The following is a 21,921-nucleotide window of genomic DNA, read 5'->3' on the forward strand; positions in this document are numbered from 1 at the left end:
CTCCAACCGCAACAAGGACAGAACGCCCCTGGTGCTCACCTTCCACCCTACCAACCTTCGCATAAACCAAATCATCCGCCGACATTTCCGCCACCTCCAAACAGACCCCACCACCAGGGATATATTTCCCTCCCCACCCCTCTCCGCCTTCCGCAAAGACCGTTCCCTCCGTGACTACCTGGTCAGGTCCACGCCCCCCTACGACCCACCCTCCCATCCTGGCACTTTCCCCTGCCACCGCAGGAACTGTAAAACCTGTGCCCACACCTCCTCCCTCACCTCCATCCAAGGCCCCAAAGGAGCTTTCCACATCCATCAAAGTTTTACCTGCACATCCACTAATATCATCTATTGTATCCGTTGCTCCCGATGCGGTCTCCTCTACATTGGGGAGACTGGACGCCTCCTAGCAGAGCGCTTTAGGGAACATCTCCGAGACACCCGCACCAATCAACCACATCGCCCAGTGGCTCAACATTTCAACTCCCCCTCCCACTCTGCCGAGGATATGGAGGTGCTGGGCCTCCTCCACCGCCGCTCCCTCACCAACAGACGCCTGGAGGAAGAACGCCTCATCTTCCGCCTCGGAACACTTCAACCCCAGGGCATCAATGTGGATTTTAACAGTTTCCTCATTTCCCCTTCCCCCACCTCATCCTAGCTTCTAACCTCCAGAAACTCGATCCCCTGACCTGTCCGGACTTGTCCGACCTGCCCAGCTCCTTTTCCACCTATCCACTCCACCCTCTCCTCCCTGACCTATCACCTTCATCTCCTTCCCCACTGACCTATTGTACTCTATGCCACTCTCTCCCCACCCCCACCCTCCTCTAGCTTATCTCTCCATGCTTCAGGCTCTCTGCCTTTATTCCTGATGAAGGGCTTTTGCCCGAAACGTCGATTTTGCCTGTCCTCGGATGCTGCCTGAATTGCTGTGCTCTTCCAGCACCACTGATCCAGAATCTGGTTTCCAGCATCTGCAGTCATTGTTTTTACCTCGTTGATTTTAACCCTACTGCGAATCCTCTTGCAAGGATGCCTGCCTTGAAGAAGTTTTCCTCCTCTCTCTACAAGAATCTCAGGGAGTCTCTCTCTCATTGCAACTCCCAGGTCATTTCCTCAGCCCTGAAGCTCTTCAACCATGTCCTGAAACAAACTCGGTATCACAGCCACATTTGCTTCCTCAGTGCCTGTCTCCGTAACCAACTCACCCCACACGGACTCCGGACCACCTTTAAACCAGCAGAGTTCGGACCCGAACAGGACAAACAGTACAGATTACAGATTCAAAAACACCAGCAACGGTTCTCCATCAAGATCCTCCGCTCCACGCTTGCAGCAATGCGCCGGTACCTAACCTCTCTACAGTCTGCCCTGCCTCAGCTGAGGGCCACACTCTCTCAGAATTGCAAAGGACCCACTCTGTACTACATCCTCAGGAGAATTCATACTCTCAACAAACAGTATTTCAATTCCATCTCAAACATCAAAAACTGTAAGTACAACAAACTTTTATCTACCCAGCTCCATAACCAGCGCTCCTTGAACATTCCAGAAGATTCCCCTGACCTCGGAAACGCCATTAGCCATGCGGCTGATGCAGCTACCACCCCCACGCTGATTGATGATGTCACTTCCGCCCCCATCATGGCCACTCCCACAGCCACTTCTGGCCCTCACATCATCGCCGATGCCACACCCTCAGTGACTTCCGCCACCCCTACTGCCGTGTCTGCCACCACTTCCGCCCCCACCAGCGCCACTCACCTGCATTCTGCTGACACGCCCCCCACAGACCCCACCGTCACTATCCCCACCCCCCAGAACCCTGAGGGGAACACTACCCCTGCTCATGACTCTATCCCCATTCCCCCCACCATCACACCCACTCCAGGTACTGGCTCAGACCCCACTCCCAGCTCTACACCCACACCAGCTCCCAGCTCCCAGCCCTGCCGAGTTTTCACCTTCCCCCCAGACCTCCCCCTCACTGAGGACGAACGATCAGTCCTCAGCAAAGGACTCACCTTCGTCCCCGTCCGTCCACGCATCAATGAATTTAATACACGCCGTGACATCGAACAATTCTTCCGTCGCCTCCGCCTCCGAGCTTACTTTCACAATCAGGATTCCCGCCCACCTTCTGAGGACCCCTTCGCCCACCTCCAACACACTGCATCCACCTGGACACCCCGCGCTGGCCTATTACCTGCCCTCGACCTCTTCATTTCCAACTGCCGCCGGGACATTAACCGCCTCAACCTGTCGACCCCCCTCCCCCACTCCAACCTCTCACCCTCACAACGCGCAGCCCTCCAATCCCTCTGCTCCAATCCTGACCTCACCATCAAGCCAGCGGACAAAGGGGGAGCAGTGGTAGTCTGGCGCACTGACCTCTACATCGCTGAAGCCAAACGCCAACTCGAGGACACCTCTTCCTACCGCCCCCTTGACCATGACCCCACCCCCCATCACCAAACCATCATCTCCCAGACCATACAGAACCTCATCACCTCAGGAGATCTCCCACCCACAGCTTCCAACCTCATAGTCCGGGAACCCCGCACTGCCCGGTTCTACCTCCTTCCCAAGATCCACAAGCCTGACCACCCTGGCCGACCCATTGTCTCAGCATGCTCCTGCCCCACTGAACTCATCTCTACCTACCTCGACACTGTCCTATCCCCCCTAGTCCAGGAACTCCCCACATACGTTCGAGACACCACCCACGCCCTCCACCTCCTCCAAGACTTCCGTTTCCCCGGCTCCCAACACCTCATCTTCACCATGGATATCCAATCCCTCTACACCTCCATCCGCCATGACCAGGGCCTCCAAGCCCTCCGTTTTTTCCTCTCCAGACGTTCCCAACAGTACCCCTCCACCGACACTCTCATTCGTTTGGCCGAACTGGTCCTCACCCTTAACAATTTCTCCTTTGAATCCTCCCACTTCCTCCAGACCAAAGGGGTAGCCATGGGCACACGTATGGGCCCCAGCTATGCCTGTCTCTTTGTTGGCTACGTAGAGCAGTTGATCTTCCGTAATTACACCGGCACCACTCCCCACCTCTTCCTCCGCTACATTGATGACTGCATTGGCGCCACCTCGTGCTCCCGCGAGGAGGTTGAGCAATTCATCAACTTCACCAACACATTCCACCCTGACCTTAAATTTACCTGGACCATCTCTGACACCTCCCTCCCCTTCCTGGACCTCTCCATCTCCATCAGTGACGACCGACTTGACACTGACATCTTCTACAAACCCACCGACTCCCACAGCTACCTGGATTACACCTCTTCCCACCCTACCTCTTGCAAAAATGCCATCCCGTATTCCCAATTCCTCCGCCTCCGCCGTATCTGCTCCCAGGAGGAGCGGTTCCACCATAGAACACACCAGATGGCCTCCTTCTTTAGAGACCGCAATTTCCCTTCCCACGTGGTTAAAGATGCCCTCCAACGCATCTCATCCACATCCCGCACCTCCGCCCTCAGACCCAACCCCTCCAACCGCAACAAGGACAGAACGCCCCTGGTGCTCACCTTCCACCCTACCAACCTTCGCATAAACCAAATCATCCGCCGACATTTCCGCCACCTCCAAACAGACCCCACCACCAGGGATATATTTCCCTCCCCACCCCTCTCCGCCTTCCGCAAAGACCGTTCCCTCCGTGACTACCTGGTCAGGTCCACGCCCCCCTACGACCCACCCTCCCATCCTGGCACTTTCCCCTGCCACCGCAGGAACTGTAAAACCTGTGCCCACACCTCCTCCCTCACCTCCATCCAAGGCCCCAAAGGAGCTTTCCACATCCATCAAAGTTTTACCTGCACATCCACTAATATCATCTATTGTATCCGTTGCTCCCGATGCGGTCTCCTCTACATTGGGGAGACTGGACGCCTCCTAGCAGAGCGCTTTAGGGAACATCTCCGAGACACCCGCACCAATCAACCACATCGCCCAGTGGCTCAACATTTCAACTCCCCCTCCCACTCTGCCGAGGATATGGAGGTGCTGGGCCTCCTCCACCGCCGCTCCCTCACCAACAGACGCCTGGAGGAAGAACGCCTCATCTTCCGCCTCGGAACACTTCAACCCCAGGGCATCAATGTGGATTTTAACAGTTTCCTCATTTCCCCTTCCCCCACCTCATCCTAGCTTCTAACCTCCAGAAACTCGATCCCCTGACCTGTCCGGACTTGTCCGACCTGCCCAGCTCCTTTTCCACCTATCCACTCCACCCTCTCCTCCCTGACCTATCACCTTCATCTCCTTCCCCACTGACCTATTGTACTCTATGCCACTCTCTCCCCACCCCCACCCTCCTCTAGCTTATCTCTCCATGCTTCAGGCTCTCTGCCTTTATTCCTGATGAAGGGCTTTTGCCCGAAACGTCGATTTTGCCTGTCCTCGGATGCTGCCTGAATTGCTGTGCTCTTCCAGCACCACTGATCCAGAATCTAGTTAAGAAAGCATATAGGACACTTGCTTTCTTCAATCATGATATAGAGTATAAGAGCAAGGAGATAATGTTGGAGTTGTACAAGAGTGTTGATTAGGCCACAGCTGGAGTACTGTGTGCAGTCTGATCACCTCACTACAGGAATGATATGTTAGCACTGGAAGGTGTAGAGAGGATGTTCACCAGGATGTTGTGTGGGATGGAGCAATTGAGCAATAAAGAGAGACTAGGTCGAACATAGAACATACAACATTACAGCGCAGTACAGGCCCTTTGGCACTCGATGTTATTCCGACCTATGGAACCAATCTGAAGTTTATCTAACCTACACTATTCCATTTTCATCCATTAAAGTAAGCAAGTCGACTACTGTTGCAGGCAGGACGTTTTATGCCTCTACTACTCTCTGCGTGAAGAAATTACCTCTGACATCTGTCCTATATCTATCACCCTTCAATTTAAAGCTATGTTCCCTCATGTTAGTCATCACCATCCGAGGAAAAAGGCTTTCACTGTCCGCCCTATCTAACCCTGTAGTTCTCTTACATGTCTCAATTAAGTCATCTCTTAAACTCCATCTCTTTAATGAAAAGAGTTTCAAGTCCCTCAGCCTTTCTTCATAAGGCCTTCCCTCCCTTACCAGGCAACATCCTAGTAAATCTCCTTTGAATCCTTTTCAAAGCTTCCACATCCTTCCTATAATGCAGTAACCAGAACTGTATGCAACACTCCATGTGCTGCCACACCAGAGTTTTGTACAGTGCAGCATAACCTCATGGCTCCGAAACTCAATCCCTCTATCAATAAAAGCTAATACAACAATTGCCTTCTTAACAACCCTATCAATCTCGGTGGCAATTTTCAAGGATCTATGTACCTGGACACCAAGATCTCTCTGCTCATCTACACTACCAAGAATCTTACCATTAGTCCAATAATCTTTATTCCTGTTGTTCCTTCCAAATTGAATCACCTCACACTTTTCTGCATTAACCTCTACTTGCCACCTCTCAGCTGAGCTCTGCAGCTTATCTATGTCCCTTTGCAATCTGCAACATCCTTCGGCACTAAGCGTCAACTTTAGTGTCATCAACAAATTTACTAACCCATCCTTCTTCACCCTCATCCAGGTCATTATCAAACGCATTACTGAAATGCCCTTTACTCTCATCCACCTGTTTGATCAACTTCTTAAAGAACTCAGTAAGGTTTGTGAGGCATGACCAACCTTTCACAAAACAGTATTGACTATCCATAATCAACTGATTCCTTTTGAGATGATTATTAATCCTATCTCTTATCACCATTTCCAATACTTTACCCACAACCGAAGTAAGGCTCACATGTCTATAATTTCCAGAGTTATCTCTACTCCATTTCTCGAACAAGGGGACAACATGTGCTATCCTCCAGTGTTCTGGCACTATTTCTATAGGCAATGGTTACATAAAAATCAAAGGCAAATGCTCTGCAATCTCCTCTCTGGCTTCCCAGAGAATCCTGGGGTTCCATTTGTCCCAGGGGACTTATCTATTTTCACATTTTCCAGAATTGCTTACACCTCCTTCTTGTGAACCTCAGCCCCATCTATTCTAGTAGCCTGTATCTCAGTATTCTCCTCAACAACATTGTCTTTTTCCAGTGTGAATACTGATTTAAAATATTCATTCAGTGCTTCACCTATCTCCTCAGACTCTACACACAATGTACCACTACTATCCTTGATTGGACCTAATCTTACATTAGAGTCAAAAGTGTGATGCTGGAAAAACATGGTAGGTCATGTAACATCCAACGAGCAGGAGAATCGATGTTTCGGGCATAAGCCCTTATGCTTGAAACGTTGATTCTCCTGCTCCTCAGATGCTGCCTGACCTGGTGTGCTTTTCCAGCACCACACTCTGATCTCCAGTATCTGCAGTCCTCACTTTCTCCTCATCGGACTCTAGTCATTCTTTTATTCTCGATAAACCTATAAAAAGTGTTATGGTTTTCCTTGATCTATTTGCCAATGACTTCTCATGTCCCTTCCCGCTCTTGTTAGCTCTCTCGTTAGGTCTTTCCTGGCTAACCTGTAAATCTCAAGTGCCCTAAGTGAGCCTTCACATTTCAACCTAACATAAGCCTTCTTCTTCCTCTTGACAAGAGATCAAGAGATTCAACTTTTGTAGTAAACCACAGCTCCCTTACTCGATCACTTCCTCCCTGCCTGACAGGTACATAATTATCAAGGACACATTCCTTGAATAAGCTTCACATTTCAATTGTGCAAATGTTTGGAATGTTTTCTTTAGAGCAGAGAAGGCTGAGAGAGGACATGACTGAAGTGTAGAGGATTATGTGGGATATGGACAGAGTGAGCAGAAAACAGCTGTTCCCCTTGGTTGAGGGGTGAATCACAAGAGTGCATAGTTTTCGGGTAACAGGCAGGAGATTCAGAGGGGATTTGAGGTTGATAGGTATCTGGAATGCAGTGCCTTGGAAGGTAGTGGAGGCTGAAAACCATACAACCTTTAAAAACTATTTGGAGTATCATAACATTCAATGATATGGGACAAGTGCAGAAAATTGAGGTTAACGCGCCTTTTGTGTGGTTATTGTTGGTGCAGACCTAATGGACCAAAGGACCAAAGTCTGCTCTGTATGACTGTACGAATTTTCCATTGGGAATCATAAATGCTTTTCAAAATTTAGCTCCATTGGACTTGCAACCAAAGTGCTGACAATGAACAGCAAGGGAACAGGCAGGAAGAAAGGCCATTTGAAAAGGCTTCCCCTTCAAACAAAAAGTGACAGTGAGCCCTCTACTAACAATATGTCAGGAAATGAAGGAAGGGGGAGGGCACTTTACCTATTGTTCCTATAGAGCAAATGTTCCTGACTTCCAGAGATGGTGCAAACTGTAAGGAGTAGTTCAGTGGAGAGCTCCATCCCATGACTTCATCCCACGTTAAAAGTAAATCTCAAAACATCTGTCTTTTCTTTACCATGCATGCCTTCTCATTCCCTCTCCTGATGCCCTATACATGCCGACCTGTGTTCTTCTATCCATCTCATGTTTCTTTATAGCCCTTTTACAGACTTTGTCCCAACTTGCTACCAATAAATGACCCACCCTTGCTCATCCACATGGCATTTTAAAACCATGTTAGATGAACTAAAATAATGTTCCAAGTAAATGCCACAAGTAAAAACAAGATTGATTAAAAAAACCTATTAGCTATACTTTAATGTTTGAACTTCTGGAATATTGCGTGCAATTCTCATCTCCCTCCTAAAGGAAGGATGTTGTGAGACTTGAAAAGGCTCAGAAAAGATTTACAAGGGTCGTGCCAGGGTTGGAACTATAGAGAGAGGCTGAATAAGCTGGCTATTTATTCCTGGAGTATCAGAGGGCTGAGGGGTGACCTGATGGAGGCTTTGTCAAAGTTTTGACAAAGGGTCAGTTAGACTCAAAACGTCAGCTCTTTTCTCTCCTTGAATACAAATAGTTGTTTTAATAAGTAACTATAGAATCATAGTCATAGAGATGTATAGCACATAAACAGACCCTTCGGTCCAACTCATCCATGCCGACCAGACATCCTACATTAATCTTGTCCCATTTACCAGCACTTGGCCCATCTGAAGAGAATGAGTGGAAATAAAGGAGAAGTTGTTCTGAAGTGTTTTGAATAAAGGTCACTGGAGCTGAAACATTAAGTCTGCTTTCTCTGTATTGATGCTGCCAGATCTGCTGAGTTTTTCCAGAAATTTCTGTTTGTGTTTCTGATTTTCAGCAGTCACAATTTTTGATAAAATCTAATAGGTTTTCTCCAAGAGCAGTACAGATAGAGTAATCAGAAAATGATTAGCAAACCATGGAGTTGGGGAGATTTTGTTCCCCCTCAAAAGGCCTTTTGAGATCTCGATCAGGTGGTGGAGGCTGATTCCATTGAGAATGTTGAAAAGGGATGAGGAATTGACGAGGTTTGGCTTGAATAGTTGTACTGAGTCCTAGTTTCCTTCTGTCAATTATAACCTGTTGATAAAAGCTGGACCTGTTGGAATGGGGCTGGGATGTCTGCATACAGTTCCCTTCCTATAGCAGGGAGTTAAGGTTAAGGAGTCTTCCTAACTCTATGAAAAATAAACATTGGTTGGGCCAATTTTGGAATACTGCATTCAATTCTGGTCTCCCTGCTATAGGAAGGATGTTGTAAAACTTGAAAAGGGTTCAGAAAAGATTTACAAGAATATTGCCAGGACTGGAAGGTTTGTGCTAAGAGAATGGGCTGTGGCTATTTTCCCTGGAGCATTAAAGGCTGAAGAGTGACCTTATAAAGGTTTATAAAATCATGAAGGGCATGGATAGGGTGAATAGCTAAGGTCTTTTCCGCAGAGTACCGGAGTCCAAAACTTGAGGGCACAGTTGGGAAAGATATGAAAGGGGCTTATGGGGTAGCTTTTTCACACAGAGAGTGGTGCATGTATGGAATAAGCTGCCAGAGGAAGTGGTGGATGCCGGCATAATTACAACACTTTAAAGGCATCTGGATGGGTGCATGAATAGGAAGGGTTTAGAGGGATATCGGCCAAATGCTGGAAAATGTGATTCGACTAATTTAGGATATCTGGTCAGAATGGATGAGTTGGATCAAAGGGGCTGATTCCATGCTGTACAGACTCTATGACTCTATATAGATTTACTAACGGTATAGAACTTCACTTTGAAACTGAAGCTGAATTCACGATGGTGCATCCATGATGCTGAGCAAGTTGTGAATAGTATTTTCAGTGAACTGGTCACACCACAGGTGCAGATGGGACAGGCAGAAAGGACATGGGTGACAACCAGGCAGAGTAGAGGGAGCTGGGTAGTGCAGGAGTCCATTGTGGCCAACTACCTCTCTAAAAGATATACAGTTTTGAAGAGATATCTTGGGGGAGAAGACATCATGGAACAATGGTTGGGTCTGCTACACAAGAAGGGAGGAAAAAGTGCTGCAGGGCTATAGTGGGATGGAATTAAATGGAGGGAAACAGACATAAGTTTCACTGAATGGCTGAAGGGGGAGGGCAAACAGACAGAGGATGTGGTACATATTGGTACTGATGACATAGATAGTAAAAAAGTTGAGTTTCTGAAAGTAGAATTTAGGAAGCTAAGCAGATTAAAGGACAGTGTCAGAAAGATGTTATGAAACTTGAAAGGGTTTAGAAAAGATTTACAAGGATGTTGCTGGGGTTGGAGGATTTGAGCTACAGGGAGAGGTTAAACACGCTGGGGCTGTTTTCCCTGAAGCGTTGGAGGCTGAGGGGTGACCTTATAGAGGTTCATAAAATCATGAGGGCATGGATAGGATAAATAGAAAAAGTCTTTTCCCTGGGGTGGGGGAGTCCAGAACTAGAGGGCACAGGTTTCAGGTAAGCGGGGAAAGATATAAAAGAGACCTAAGGGGCAAATTTTTCATTCAGAGGGTGGTACGTGTATGGAATGAGCTGCCAGAGGAAGTGGTGGAGGCTAGTACAGTTGCAACATTTAAAAGGCATCTGGATGGGAATATGAATAGGAAGGGTTTGGAGGGATATGGGCCAGGTGCTGGCAGGTAGGACTAGATTGGGTTGGGATATCTGGTCAACATGGACGAGTTGGACCGAAGGGTCTGTTTCTGTGCTGTACATCTCTATGACTCTATGGCTGGAAAGGTAGTAATCTTTGGGTTACGTCTGGTGCCACAACTGAGGTTAGTCCAGATGAATGTATAGCTGAAGAAATGGTGCAGGAGGGAGGGCTTTAGTCTTCTGGGACATTAGGATTGTTCTTGCGAGCAGTAGGATCTGTACAAGGTGGATGTTTTCTTCTGAACCAGAATAGCACCGGCATCCAATACTTTGCTAGTGTCATTGGGGAGAGTTTAAACTAACTTGGCAGGGAGGTGGGATCAAGAGAATGTTCAGCAGTGGAAAATGAATGGCTGATATTGGAAGTGATAGCAAGTGAATCAGGAAGGCCAGTTAAGGCACAAGGGAATTTGACGAGATTGGATAGTTTTTCGTTCAATGCTTGGAGTCTGACAAAAAAGAATGGGTGAGTTGCAGGCATTTGTAGGCCATGTTTTCCATAGTGTCATTGGTGTCAGTAGGTTAAATGATTCTTGTGATGGAGGCTGAGGTGAGTGGCCCAACGGTAAAAAGGTTCAAGCAGGTGTTAAACTACTTAGTTGTATCTATGTAACAAGCAACACATATCCTGCGAAAAATCGGCATCAATATCCTGCTTGCACAGCTTGTTGGAAACCAATTAAGCTGTTGTCCGAGAAAGCAGTGTTTGCTGACACTGGAACACTAGGACAACTGCACATGTTATTCAGTTGGAAACATTCACACACCGTTTCTTTATATCGTTGAACTGTGCAGAAAGCTTCTCTGCACATAGAATCAGAGAAGTATGGTTTTGGAAAAGCACAGCAGGTCAGGCAGCATCCGAGGAGCAAAAGAATCAATGTTTTGGGCATAACCTTTCATCAGCAATGTTGGGGGGGCGGGGGGAGCAAGAGAGGGTGAGAGATAAATAGGAAGGTGGGGGTGGGCTGAGGGTAAGTACGCACGGAGTCAGAGACAGCTAAAGAAAATTTCAGTGTCGCAATGAATACTCATCAACCTGGGAGAATAGTGGGATGAAGGAATTCCGTAACCCTGCACTTCCCAGTTCTAACTCTTAACCAAAATCCATAAACCTGACTGCTCCAGTTGACCTCTTGTTTCCACCTGCTCCTGCCCCACTGAACTTATCTCCTCATAATTTGACTCTGTCCTGTCCCCCTTGGTTCAGGATCTCCCCACGTACGTTTGGCACACTATCCACGCTCTCTACCTCCTCCATGACTTTCAATTCCCTGGCCCCAACAGCTCATCTTCACCATAGATATCCAGTCCCTATATACGTCCATCTCCCATGGTGAAAGCCTACGAGCCCACTGTTTCTGTCTCTCCCTCTGACCTAACCAGTCCCCCTTCACCGACACACTCATTTGATTGGCGGAACTGGTACTCACCATCAACAACTTCTCCTACGAATCCTCCCACTTCATCAGACCAGAGGAGTAGCCATGGGAATCTGCACGGGACCCAGCTATGCATGCCTCGTTGTAGGTTATGGGAACAGTCTATCTTCTATAGTTACACCACCACCACATCCAACGTTCCCTCCAGTACATCAATGACTATATTAGCACTGCCTCATGATCCCATAAGGAAGTTGAATAGTTCATCCATTACACTAACACCTCCACCCTGACTTCTGACAAGGACCATCTCTGACACCCCCCTATCCTTCCTGGACATCTCCAACTCCATCTCCGACAACTGACTCAACATGGACATCTACTTCAAACCTACTGACACCCACAGCTACCTGAACTACACCTCCTCCCATCCCCACTCCTGGAAAAATGCTATCCCTTACTCTCAATTCCTCCATCTCATGAGGAGCAATTCTACCCCAAGACATCCCAGATGGCCTCCTATTTCAAGGATCACAATTTTCCCTCTAACATGTTCAACAATGCCCTCCAGCACAACTCCTCCATTTCTCATACCTCTGCCGTTGAACCCCACCCATCCCTTCACAACAAAGATAGAACACTCCTGATCCTCACCTTCCACATTATCCTCCACCATTTCCGTCACTTACAATGAGACACCACTACCAGATATATATTTCCCTCCCTACCCCTAACTACATTCCGCAGAAACCGTTCCCTCCGCAACTCCCTTGTTAGGTCCACCCCCACCGCAACCACACACCCTCCATTTCCAGAATCTTCCCTGGTCACCGCAAGAGGTGTAAAACCTGCACTCATACCTTCCCCCTCACCCCTGCACAAGGCTCCAAACGATCCTTCCACATGTGGCAGAGATTTTCCTGTACATCCAAGCATCATATCTATGGTGTCAGTTGCACTTGATATGGTCTCCACTACATTGGGAAGACAGGATGCCAACTCACAATGTTTCAGTGAACATCTCTGGGACACAAACACCAAGAAACCCCATCACCCTGTGGCCAAACACTTCAACTCCCTGTCACACTCCTCCAAGGATATGCGAGTCCTGGGCCTCCTCAACCGCCAAATCTATGCCACCTGGAGGAAGAGCATCTCATCTTCTGCCTCGGGACCCTCCAACCTCATGGCATCAACGTCAACTTCACCAGTTTCCTCATTTCCCTTCCCCTCCCCATGTCATCCCAGATCCAACCCCTCAAATTGGCACTGCCGTCTTGAACTATCCTACCTGACCATGTTCCTTCCCCTCTGACCTATGACTATCAGCCCCCAGCTGCATCCACCTATCATCTTCCCAACTCCCTCAACCCCACTCCCAATCCCACCCTCCTATTTATCTCTTAGACCTCTTCCGCCCCACCACATTCCTGATAAAAGGCTTATGCCCAAACGTCAATTCTGCTGCTCCTCAGATGCTGCCTGACCTGCTGTATTTTTTCTAGTGCCACACGTTTTGACTCTGACTTCCAGTATCTGCAGTCCTCACTTTCTTATAGAATCATAGAATCCCTACAGTGTGGAAGCAAGCTATTCCATCCTGTAAGGTGGAGCAAAAATCCCCATCAGAATATCCTGGACTAAAATCCTCTGAACTTGGGACATGAGTTTGTTGAATTCACATTTGAACTAAAGTTCACTGAGCTCTTTGGCTGACATGATTTGGAGATGCCAGTGTTGGACTGGGGTGTACAAAATTAAAAATCACACGACACCAGGTTATAGTCCAACAGGTTTAATTGGAAGCACTAGCTTTCGGAGCACTGCTCCTTCATTAGGAGACAGACTAGAAAATAAGCAAGCCTCAGGGCAGCTGTCTGGAACAGGGATTTAGCTTATAAAATTAAAGGGAGACCCCCACAAATACCTCAGCTGAAAACAATGAACATCAGCCTAAGAGCAAACAACTGAGACATTCTGGAGCCTACAAAACTACTCAACTTTTAATCATGATTCGGAGTTGCACTGGGGTGTACAAAGTTAAAAATCACACAACATCAGGTTATAGTCCAACAGGTTTAATTGGAAGCACACTAGCTTTCGGAGCGACGCTCCTTCATCAGGCGATTGTGGCGGGCTCGATCGTAACACAGAATTTATAGCAAAAATTTGCAGTTTGATGTAACTGAAATTATACATTGAAGAATTGATTGTCTGTTAAGCCTTTCATCTGTTAGAATACAGTGATAGTTTCACTTCTTTCATGTGTAAATCACAAAACCCTTTTTTTAAAAGTTGCATTCTCGGGTTAGCTGTTAACAATGGTGATAGCTAGACAATATGGTGAAGGTGTTAGCCCCCTGTGTTCTCTGTCTATGACCTGATGTTTAGATTGATTCTAATCTAAAAAGTGAGATTGTGTCAGATTATGGATATAGATACCACTATTACGTGTGGGAACACCTCCCATCTTGTACATGGCAGGTACTCATGTGACTCATAGACAATGTATAATTTCAGTTACATCACACTGCAAATTTTTGCTATAAATTCTGTGTTACGATCGAGCCCTCCACAATCACCTGATGAAGGAGCGTCGCTCCAAAAGCTAGTGTACTTCCAATTAAACTTGTTGGACTATAACCTGGTGTTGTGTGATTTTCAACTTTTAATCAGTTTGCTCAGATGCAGAGATACTGAACATTCCACACCACTGTAGTACATGCAACCCTGTTCACCTTTGAATGAGAAGGCCTTACACTAATGGCAAAACTTTAACTTACATCCATCCAAGAAAAAAATACTGGACATTCAAACTATCGGAAACCCATTCACTTCTGTTGAAGAACCGTTCACACCTCATCTAATAGTCAGGAGGATACTCAGAGCCCCGAGAGGAGGGTCAAAAGCTCAGTAATCAAATCCAGATTTAGAGGGAGATAAGGGGAACCAACAGTGAGTATAACTGGGAAACTGAAAAATGTGTTGCTGGAAAAGCGCAGCAGGTCAGGCAGCATCCAAGGAGCAGGAGAATCGACGTTTCGGGCATAAGCACTTCTTCAGGGCATTCCTGAAGAAAGGCTTATGCCTGAAACGTCGATTCTCCTGCTCCTTGGATGCTGCCTGACCTGCTGCGCTTTTCCAGCAACACATTTTTCAGTTCTGATCTCCAGCATCTGCAGTCCTCACTTTCTCCTAGTATAACTGGGAAACCCTAATCTCGAAGGGAGATTTGATTCAGCAAGAGCTTTGGCCAGAGTCAAGAGAATCTAAACATCAGATCATAGACAGAGAACACAGGGGGCTAACACCTTCAACATATTGTCTAGCTATCACCATTGTTAACAGCTATGGGCGGCACAGTGGCACAGTGGTTAGCACTGTTGCCTCACAGCGCCAGACACCCGGGTTCAATTCCAGCCTCAGGCGACTGACTGTGTGGAGTTTGCACATTCTCCCAGTGTCTGCGTGGGTTTCCTCCGGGTGCTCCGGTTTCCTCCCACAGTCCAAAGATGTGCAGATCAGGTGAATTGGCCATGCTAAATTTCCCGTAGTGTTAGGTAAGGGGTAAATGTAGGGGTATGGGTGGGTTGCACTTCGGCGGGGCGGTGTGGACTTGTTGGGCCGAAGGACCTGTTTCCACACTGTAAGTAATCTAATCTAATCTAATCTAATCTAGAATCAGCCATAGCCTTGTTGCAGTGAGTCAAAGAAAAGAAAGAGAGCAAATGATCCATCCACGAACCTTTATGTACTGATAAGGAGTGACCAGAGAGCTGAGATTCCGACCGCGGCAGTGCCAGCGACATCCACCTCCATCTAAATCAACAGAAGCCATTTCAGGGGTGAACATAAGGTCACCAAGACCCTCAGTCCCAACTCAGTTTTTAGTTAGGAAGGGTGGGCTTCAGTGCTGGCGGTGCAGGGCCTCCGGAGAGAAAGGAAGCAGGATAGGTCTCCGGGATTAGCGTTTTTTTCTCTCTCTCTCCTTTTCGCTGACACCCAGTAATTAACAGCTTTCTGTTATTTTAAACCCACAGCACCAAGTTGGGGCTGCAAAGTTTAATTGGGTGCGAGTTAGCTGTTAGATAAGTCTCACTTCGTTTGATGCATAACATTGGGCTTTTTGAAATACTCTTTTTTTTTCAACTTATTGTACATATTTTCAATTTTGCTTGTTATAATCAGAGTTTCCTTTACCTCTGAAGCATCTGCCTCCTGTAGTTTTCACCACACCACATCACACTATAGAAGAACCTCGATTATCCGACATTCGATTATCCAAATATCGAATTATCTGGCAAGATTGCAAGGTCTCGACGCTTGGCTAAATTATGTTGTCCAACATTCGATTATCTGGACTTCGAGTAACCAAATGAAATACTCCCTGCCCACGTCTTTTGGACAATCGAGATTTCTCTTACATAAGTCCAGTTTCAGAACCAGGGAGCTGGTGTACAATAAACCAATCACCACACCCCAAAACCCATCTCACTTTGTCTAAGCATCCTTTGATCTGCATGCCCTTGTTTGCTATGACCTGCATGCACTGCTTCCAAAACAAAGCTTTTCACTGCACTGAGATGCATGACTACAATAAATTAAATCAAATCCTTGGTCTCCCTGTCCAGCTCAGCCATGTCAACCATTGTAAGTGGACTGACCCCTCGTCAATGCCAGGGTGGTTATGACTGCGAATGGGTCCCTGGCAGTAACCCATCCCTTCCATTGCAATATCATCTCTCACCCAGATTATATTGAGTTTTCCCCTTCATAATTAATGTCTCCTCTGCATCTCAGCCTGTTGCCTCCAATGCCACAAAACTGACATCCCCATGTTTCCTATCCACAGCAGTGACCCAGATAATATCCTCGACTTTCACTGAGCTGACACCAGGACTGAGTGTGGCACACTCACTTGACTGCCTCAGATGAACATCATGACTTATAGATGACCAGGGCCCTGATTGACCTCTAGTGGCTCTCTGACATGAAACCAAGCGCAGATTGAATTGAACCTATAGGACTGACTGTAGCTGAGTCTGTGGATTGCAGTGACCTGGACTGCTGGATTCCTGAGCGAAGGCTTGACTTCACTAAGGACTATTTACCTTAGACTTTGAGGTGTAGCCATTTGGTTGAATCATATGCAGCATAGTGATGTATGGCAAATTATCCACCCTCTTGACTGATCATTGCTGACAACTATGTCCATTTAGGGCTTTATGTATGTACTAGAAGGCAAGTCTCGCCAGAAGTACTTTCAGCCTTTAATCTCTGGTTGAGGGGAAATAGGACAAAACGGGAAGCCAGAGACACAGATAGCATCAATGTAGGCACAAGGGATTGAGCATGAAGAAAGCAGGCAAAGAGTCCAGAGATACACCCTGGTCCAATCCTTTGTCCTTGTGCACGAAATGTCCTGGTAACACCATTGCAATGAGAGGTACAAGTGTATACTGAAGTGCAGCATTGAAATCCAGAACTGATTTGTAAGTGAGCCAAAGATGGGCCATGATTAGAGCGAGGCTGTACAAGTCTGGCTGCTACCCCATGGAGTGCACCCCAAGATGTTGATGAATGGTGTTCAAGATGAACACCTAGAGGATCAAGTGGCCAACTGGACTCACCGATATCCACTCAATTTCATTTTGGGGATTGTCACAATTTAGTTTCTATTCAGCAGTGGGTAGAATAGAGGAGAGATTAATAAGGAGAGATTAGGTAATAATGGCAAGAAAATAGCTCTCTTGATATGCATGAATGAGATTTGTATTGCACTGTTCAAAGCTTGTTTGCTGAATCAGACTTTCTTTCTCCCGATACCGGCAATCTCATCTTTCTGATCTGGCCATATTTTCCCAATCAACTCACCAATGCCCATAGGCTTGGGCTGTGAAGATTCTGACAAATGTATTTGTAGTCGTTGACCTATGAGGTGGCAAGAGTTTGTAGGTTTGGAAGGTGCTGTCAATAGAGCCTTTATGAATTACTGTGGTATGTGTTGTATATGGTACACATTACTGTTATTGCGCCTTGGTGATGAAGTATGGGAATAATGTAGATAGTGAATGAGGTGCCAACAAAGCAGTCTGTATTATCCAGTATAAATGCCAAGTTCAAATGATGTTGGAACTGCTTGAATTCTAGGCAACTGGGGAGTCCTCCATTATACACCTAACGTGTAAGCGGTGGATAGACTTTGGGGAGTCAGAGTAGAGTTACTCACCATAGAATTCACTACCTCCAACATATTGTTGTGACCACCATACTTATTTGGTTAATTCTGTTCAGCTGATTGTCATTTATGTGGCACGAATGTAACTTGCTACTTATCAGCCCAAACCAGGATATTGTCTATGTCTTGCTTCACTTGGACATGGACTGCTTCAGTATCTGTGTTATTCATCAGTGAACATCCCCAATTCTGGTATTATGATGGAGACATGGTGATGCAACTGAAGATGGCCACTACCCTCAGGAACTCCCAGAGAGATATCCTTTGGTGAGATGACTGACCATCGATAATCTTCCTTTGTGCAACGTATGACTCGAAACAGTGGAGGGCTTTTCCCCCATTTCCATTTACTCCAATTTTGCAAAAGTTCCTTGATGTTACACTCAGCTTTTATGTCAAGTGCAGTCACTCTCACCAACTTCTAGAATTATACTCTTTTGTTCTCATTTGAACCAAGGCTGTCAAGAGGTCAGGACCACTAGAAGAACCCAAATTGAGCATCAGTGGGTAGAATATTGCTATGGGTGAGCTACTTAATAGCACTGTTGATGACACTTTCCATCACTTTACTGATGATCAAGTGTAGACTGATGGGGTGGAAATTGGCCATGTTGGATTCGTTCTGCTTTTTGTGCATAGAACATACTTGGGAAATTTTCCATTTTTTTTCTGGTGGATGCCAATTTTATGGCTGTACTGGAACAGCTTAGCTAAGGGTGCAGATAGTTCTAGAGCACAAGTCTTGAGTACAATTGTTGGAATGTTGTCAAGGCCCACAGCCCTTGAAGTGCATTTAACTATCTCTTGATACCATGTTTGGTAAATCAAAATTGGTTGAAAACTCACATCTGCGATGCTGGGGACTCTGGAAGAGGCCAAGAGACATTAACCACTCAGCACTTCTTTTAGATTAGATTCCCTATAGTATGGAAACAGTCCATTTAGCCCAACAAGTCCACACCAACCCTCTGGAGAATAACCCACCCAGAGCCATTCCCTTATCCTATATTTACCCCTGACTAATGCACCTAAAACTATGGTAAATCTATCATGGCGAATTCACCTGACCTGCACATCTTTGGATTGTGGGAGGAAACTGGAGTAACCAGAAGAAACCAACGTAGACACCAGGAGGATTTGCAAACTCCACACAATTGCCCAAGGTAGGAATTGAAGCTGGAAATGTGTTGCTGGAAAAGCGCAGCAGGTCAGGCAGCATCCAGGGAACAGGAGAATCGACGTTTCGGGCATAAGCCCTTCTTCAGGGCTGAATTCCTGAAGAAGGGCTTATGCTCGAAACGTCGATTCTCCTGTTCCCTGGATGCTGCCTGACCTGCTGCGCTTTTCCAGCAACACATTTCCAGCTCCAAGCCCTGATCTCTACTCCCACCTCCCCAGCCCATATCTGGCAGAGGAATTAAAATTCAATAACAAAATAAAACAGTTACACATTTGATTCCACATCATCAAAATCTATTTCAACAAATACCTGACAGTTCAGGAGCTGTTCTTTTCAGAATTTCTCCAGCCTGAGGGGGTTTGATGATTTTGAAGAGGATGTAATCATCACTTGAGTCCATGTCCGAGGCTTGAAGCATTACCTTCTCAATCTGGATTTCCTGGTCCTCATAAAGTTCCAGGATGACATTGTTGATGAGGAATGGAGGGCTATCATCTTTTGGAAGGATGTTAATGGGAAATTTGTGCCGGGTGCTATGATTACCATCAAAAATTCGAAATACAATGAAGTCATTTGTGGAGTCACTGTCATCATGATGGTAATGAACAACGCCAGACTTGATGTCATCGACTGTAAACATAAAACCTTTTCCACCTGGAAATGACAGAAATGACATTAACTAGTGGATCAATTTCCATCCAACTTTATTAATAAGCTATACCTCAGGGATTCTATAATTAGGAGAGTAGGCAGGGGTTTCTGCAGCAACAGACATGAAAAGACTGGGTTGAAAGTAGAAAAAGGCCAAAAAAAGAAATGGTTGAGTGGATAGGGATGTTAGATGCCCATGAGCTTTTGCTGCCAGCAAAAAATCTCTCCCTGCTGCACATGGCATTTCACCAGTACGATTGATATCGCTGTGTGTGCAGACCATTCTGCTAATCTGAGTGCGCTTCTTCAATTTAGGACAGAACCCATCTTGTTGGACACCCTGTGGCCTTTAAAAGTCCACTACTGCCAACCATATCTTCCCCACACACAGCTGTGAGGATGTAACAATTAGACTTCAAGAAGAAACCAATCACCGAATGGGTGGAGATGAGATTGAACACATAAAAGTGTGGCATGGTATATTATGGTTGAAAGATTGAGGAGAGCACCATTGGGATATATGCACACCTCAGTGTGTGGCAGGTTGCAAAAATAACTGCAACAGATTTGGAATCCTGGTCTCTATAAACAGAAATATAGGGTATAAAGGCAAAGTTGTTACAATTACCTTTGGAAAAATAAATACTGAATTGCCCTTAAGCAGAGTATTGTATTCAACGTTTGAACCACCACTTCTAGAAAGGATGTGAAGACTTTAGTGATAGTTCAGAAAATATTTTTGAGAATGGTTCCGAGGTGAGGAACTTCAGTTAGGTGGACTGATTGGAAAACAGAGGTTGTTTTTCATTGTGAAGTGAAGAGGAGGAAGAGATTTGATAGAGTTGTTCAAAACCATGAAGGGTCGGAACAGAGAGAGGAGGGGAAACATAACATCATACCCGGCATGAGCAAAACCAACAGGAAGACAGCTAACGATCCGCATCCATGAACACCAACTAGCCACGAAACAACACGACCAGCTATCCTTAGTAGCCACACATGCAGATGACAAGCAACATGAGTTTGACTGGGACAACACTACTATTATAGGGCAAGACAAACAGAGAATAGCCAGGGAATTCCTAGAGGCATGGCACTCATCCACTGATTCAATCAACAAGCACATCGACCTGGACCCAATATACCGGCCACTGCAGTGGACAGCTGGAACGGACAACCAGAAGCGGCAGATTCAAACCACTACAATTGCCGGAGGAAAGATCACAGAAGCACTTCACAGGAGGCTCCCAAGCACTGAGGATGTCACCTAGACAGGGGACGAAACGTCTGCAACACAAATTCCCAGCTCGGCGAACATAACCACAACAACAGGCTTTTCTCATAATGCTACTGCATCATTTACACTAAAAAATCTATGCCCTTTTATTTTTGTTTAACCTGATCTACTCTGCCTAGCCTGCTCATGATTTTGAAAACTTCAGATAAGATCTCCTCTCAGGCTTCTTCCATCTATCCTCATAACTGAAGTTTCTTATATCTGGAACAATTCTAGTGAATCACATAATGTCATGGAGATATATGGCATAGAAACAGACCCTTTGGAGCAACTTGTCCATGCCGACCAAATATCCTAGATAAATCTAGTTTTATTTACCAGCATTCAGCTTATAGCCCTCTTAATCCTTTCTCTTCATACGCCCATTCTAAATGTTGTAGCTATACAAGCCTCCATTACTTCCTCTGGCAACTCATTTCATACAAGCACATGAAAAAGTTCCTCTTAGATCCCTTTTAAACCTTTCCCCTCTCAGCTTAAACCTCTGCCCTCTAGTTCTGGACACGCCTACGCTGGGAAAATGAACTTGGCTATTTACCCTATCTACGACCCGCATGATTTTATAAACTTCTATAACATCACGTCTCAGCCTCTGACGCTCTAGGGAAAATAGCACCAGCCTTTTCAGCCTCTCCTTAAAGCTCAAACCCTCCAACCCTGGCAAAATCCTTGTAAATCCTTTCTGAACCCTCTCAATTTGACAACATCTTTCCTACAGCAGGGAGACCAGAATTGAACACAGTATTCCAAAAGTGGCCAAGCCAATGTCATTTACAAACTTGGTTACAGCACATTCATTTCCTTCTTGCAAGTCATTTATAAATATTGTGGGCAGGTGTGATTCCAAAACTGATCCCTGTGGAACTCCATTGGTTACAGGATGCCAATCTGAAAAAGAACTCCTGATCCTCACTCGCTGTTTCCTGTCCATCAGCCAGTTCTCTATCCATACCAATATGCTAGCTCCAAAACCTTGAGCTCTTATACTCTGTGGACTTCCTTGAACATCTGTATCACCTACCAGAATTTCCCGGTGGGCTTTCCCACACCGATGTTCCACAGCGAACACTGTCTTCTCATTCATGTTGAGGCCCT

General features: G+C 46.2%; 1 protein-coding gene across 2 annotated transcripts in view; it reads right to left on the reverse strand.

Annotated features, from left to right (window-relative positions):
- Positions 1-21,921, reverse strand: part of frem1a (Fras1 related extracellular matrix 1a) — a 410,320-nt gene that overhangs the window by 234,644 nt on the left and 153,755 nt on the right. For both annotated transcript variants that reach the window (XM_087996893.1, XM_043714338.2), the window contains exon 9: positions 19,188-19,532. In XM_087996893.1, coding sequence (XP_087853019.1) covers positions 19,188-19,532 — 345 coding nt within the window. The remainder of the gene's footprint in view (positions 1-19,187; positions 19,533-21,921) is intronic.

The sequence above is a fragment of the Chiloscyllium plagiosum genome, unplaced genomic scaffold, assembly GCF_037043375.1.
Source record: "Chiloscyllium plagiosum isolate Xiang-an unplaced genomic scaffold, Cpla_swu_hap1 HiC_scaffold_2, whole genome shotgun sequence".
NCBI classification, from domain to species: Eukaryota; Metazoa; Chordata; class Chondrichthyes; order Orectolobiformes; family Hemiscylliidae; genus Chiloscyllium; species Chiloscyllium plagiosum.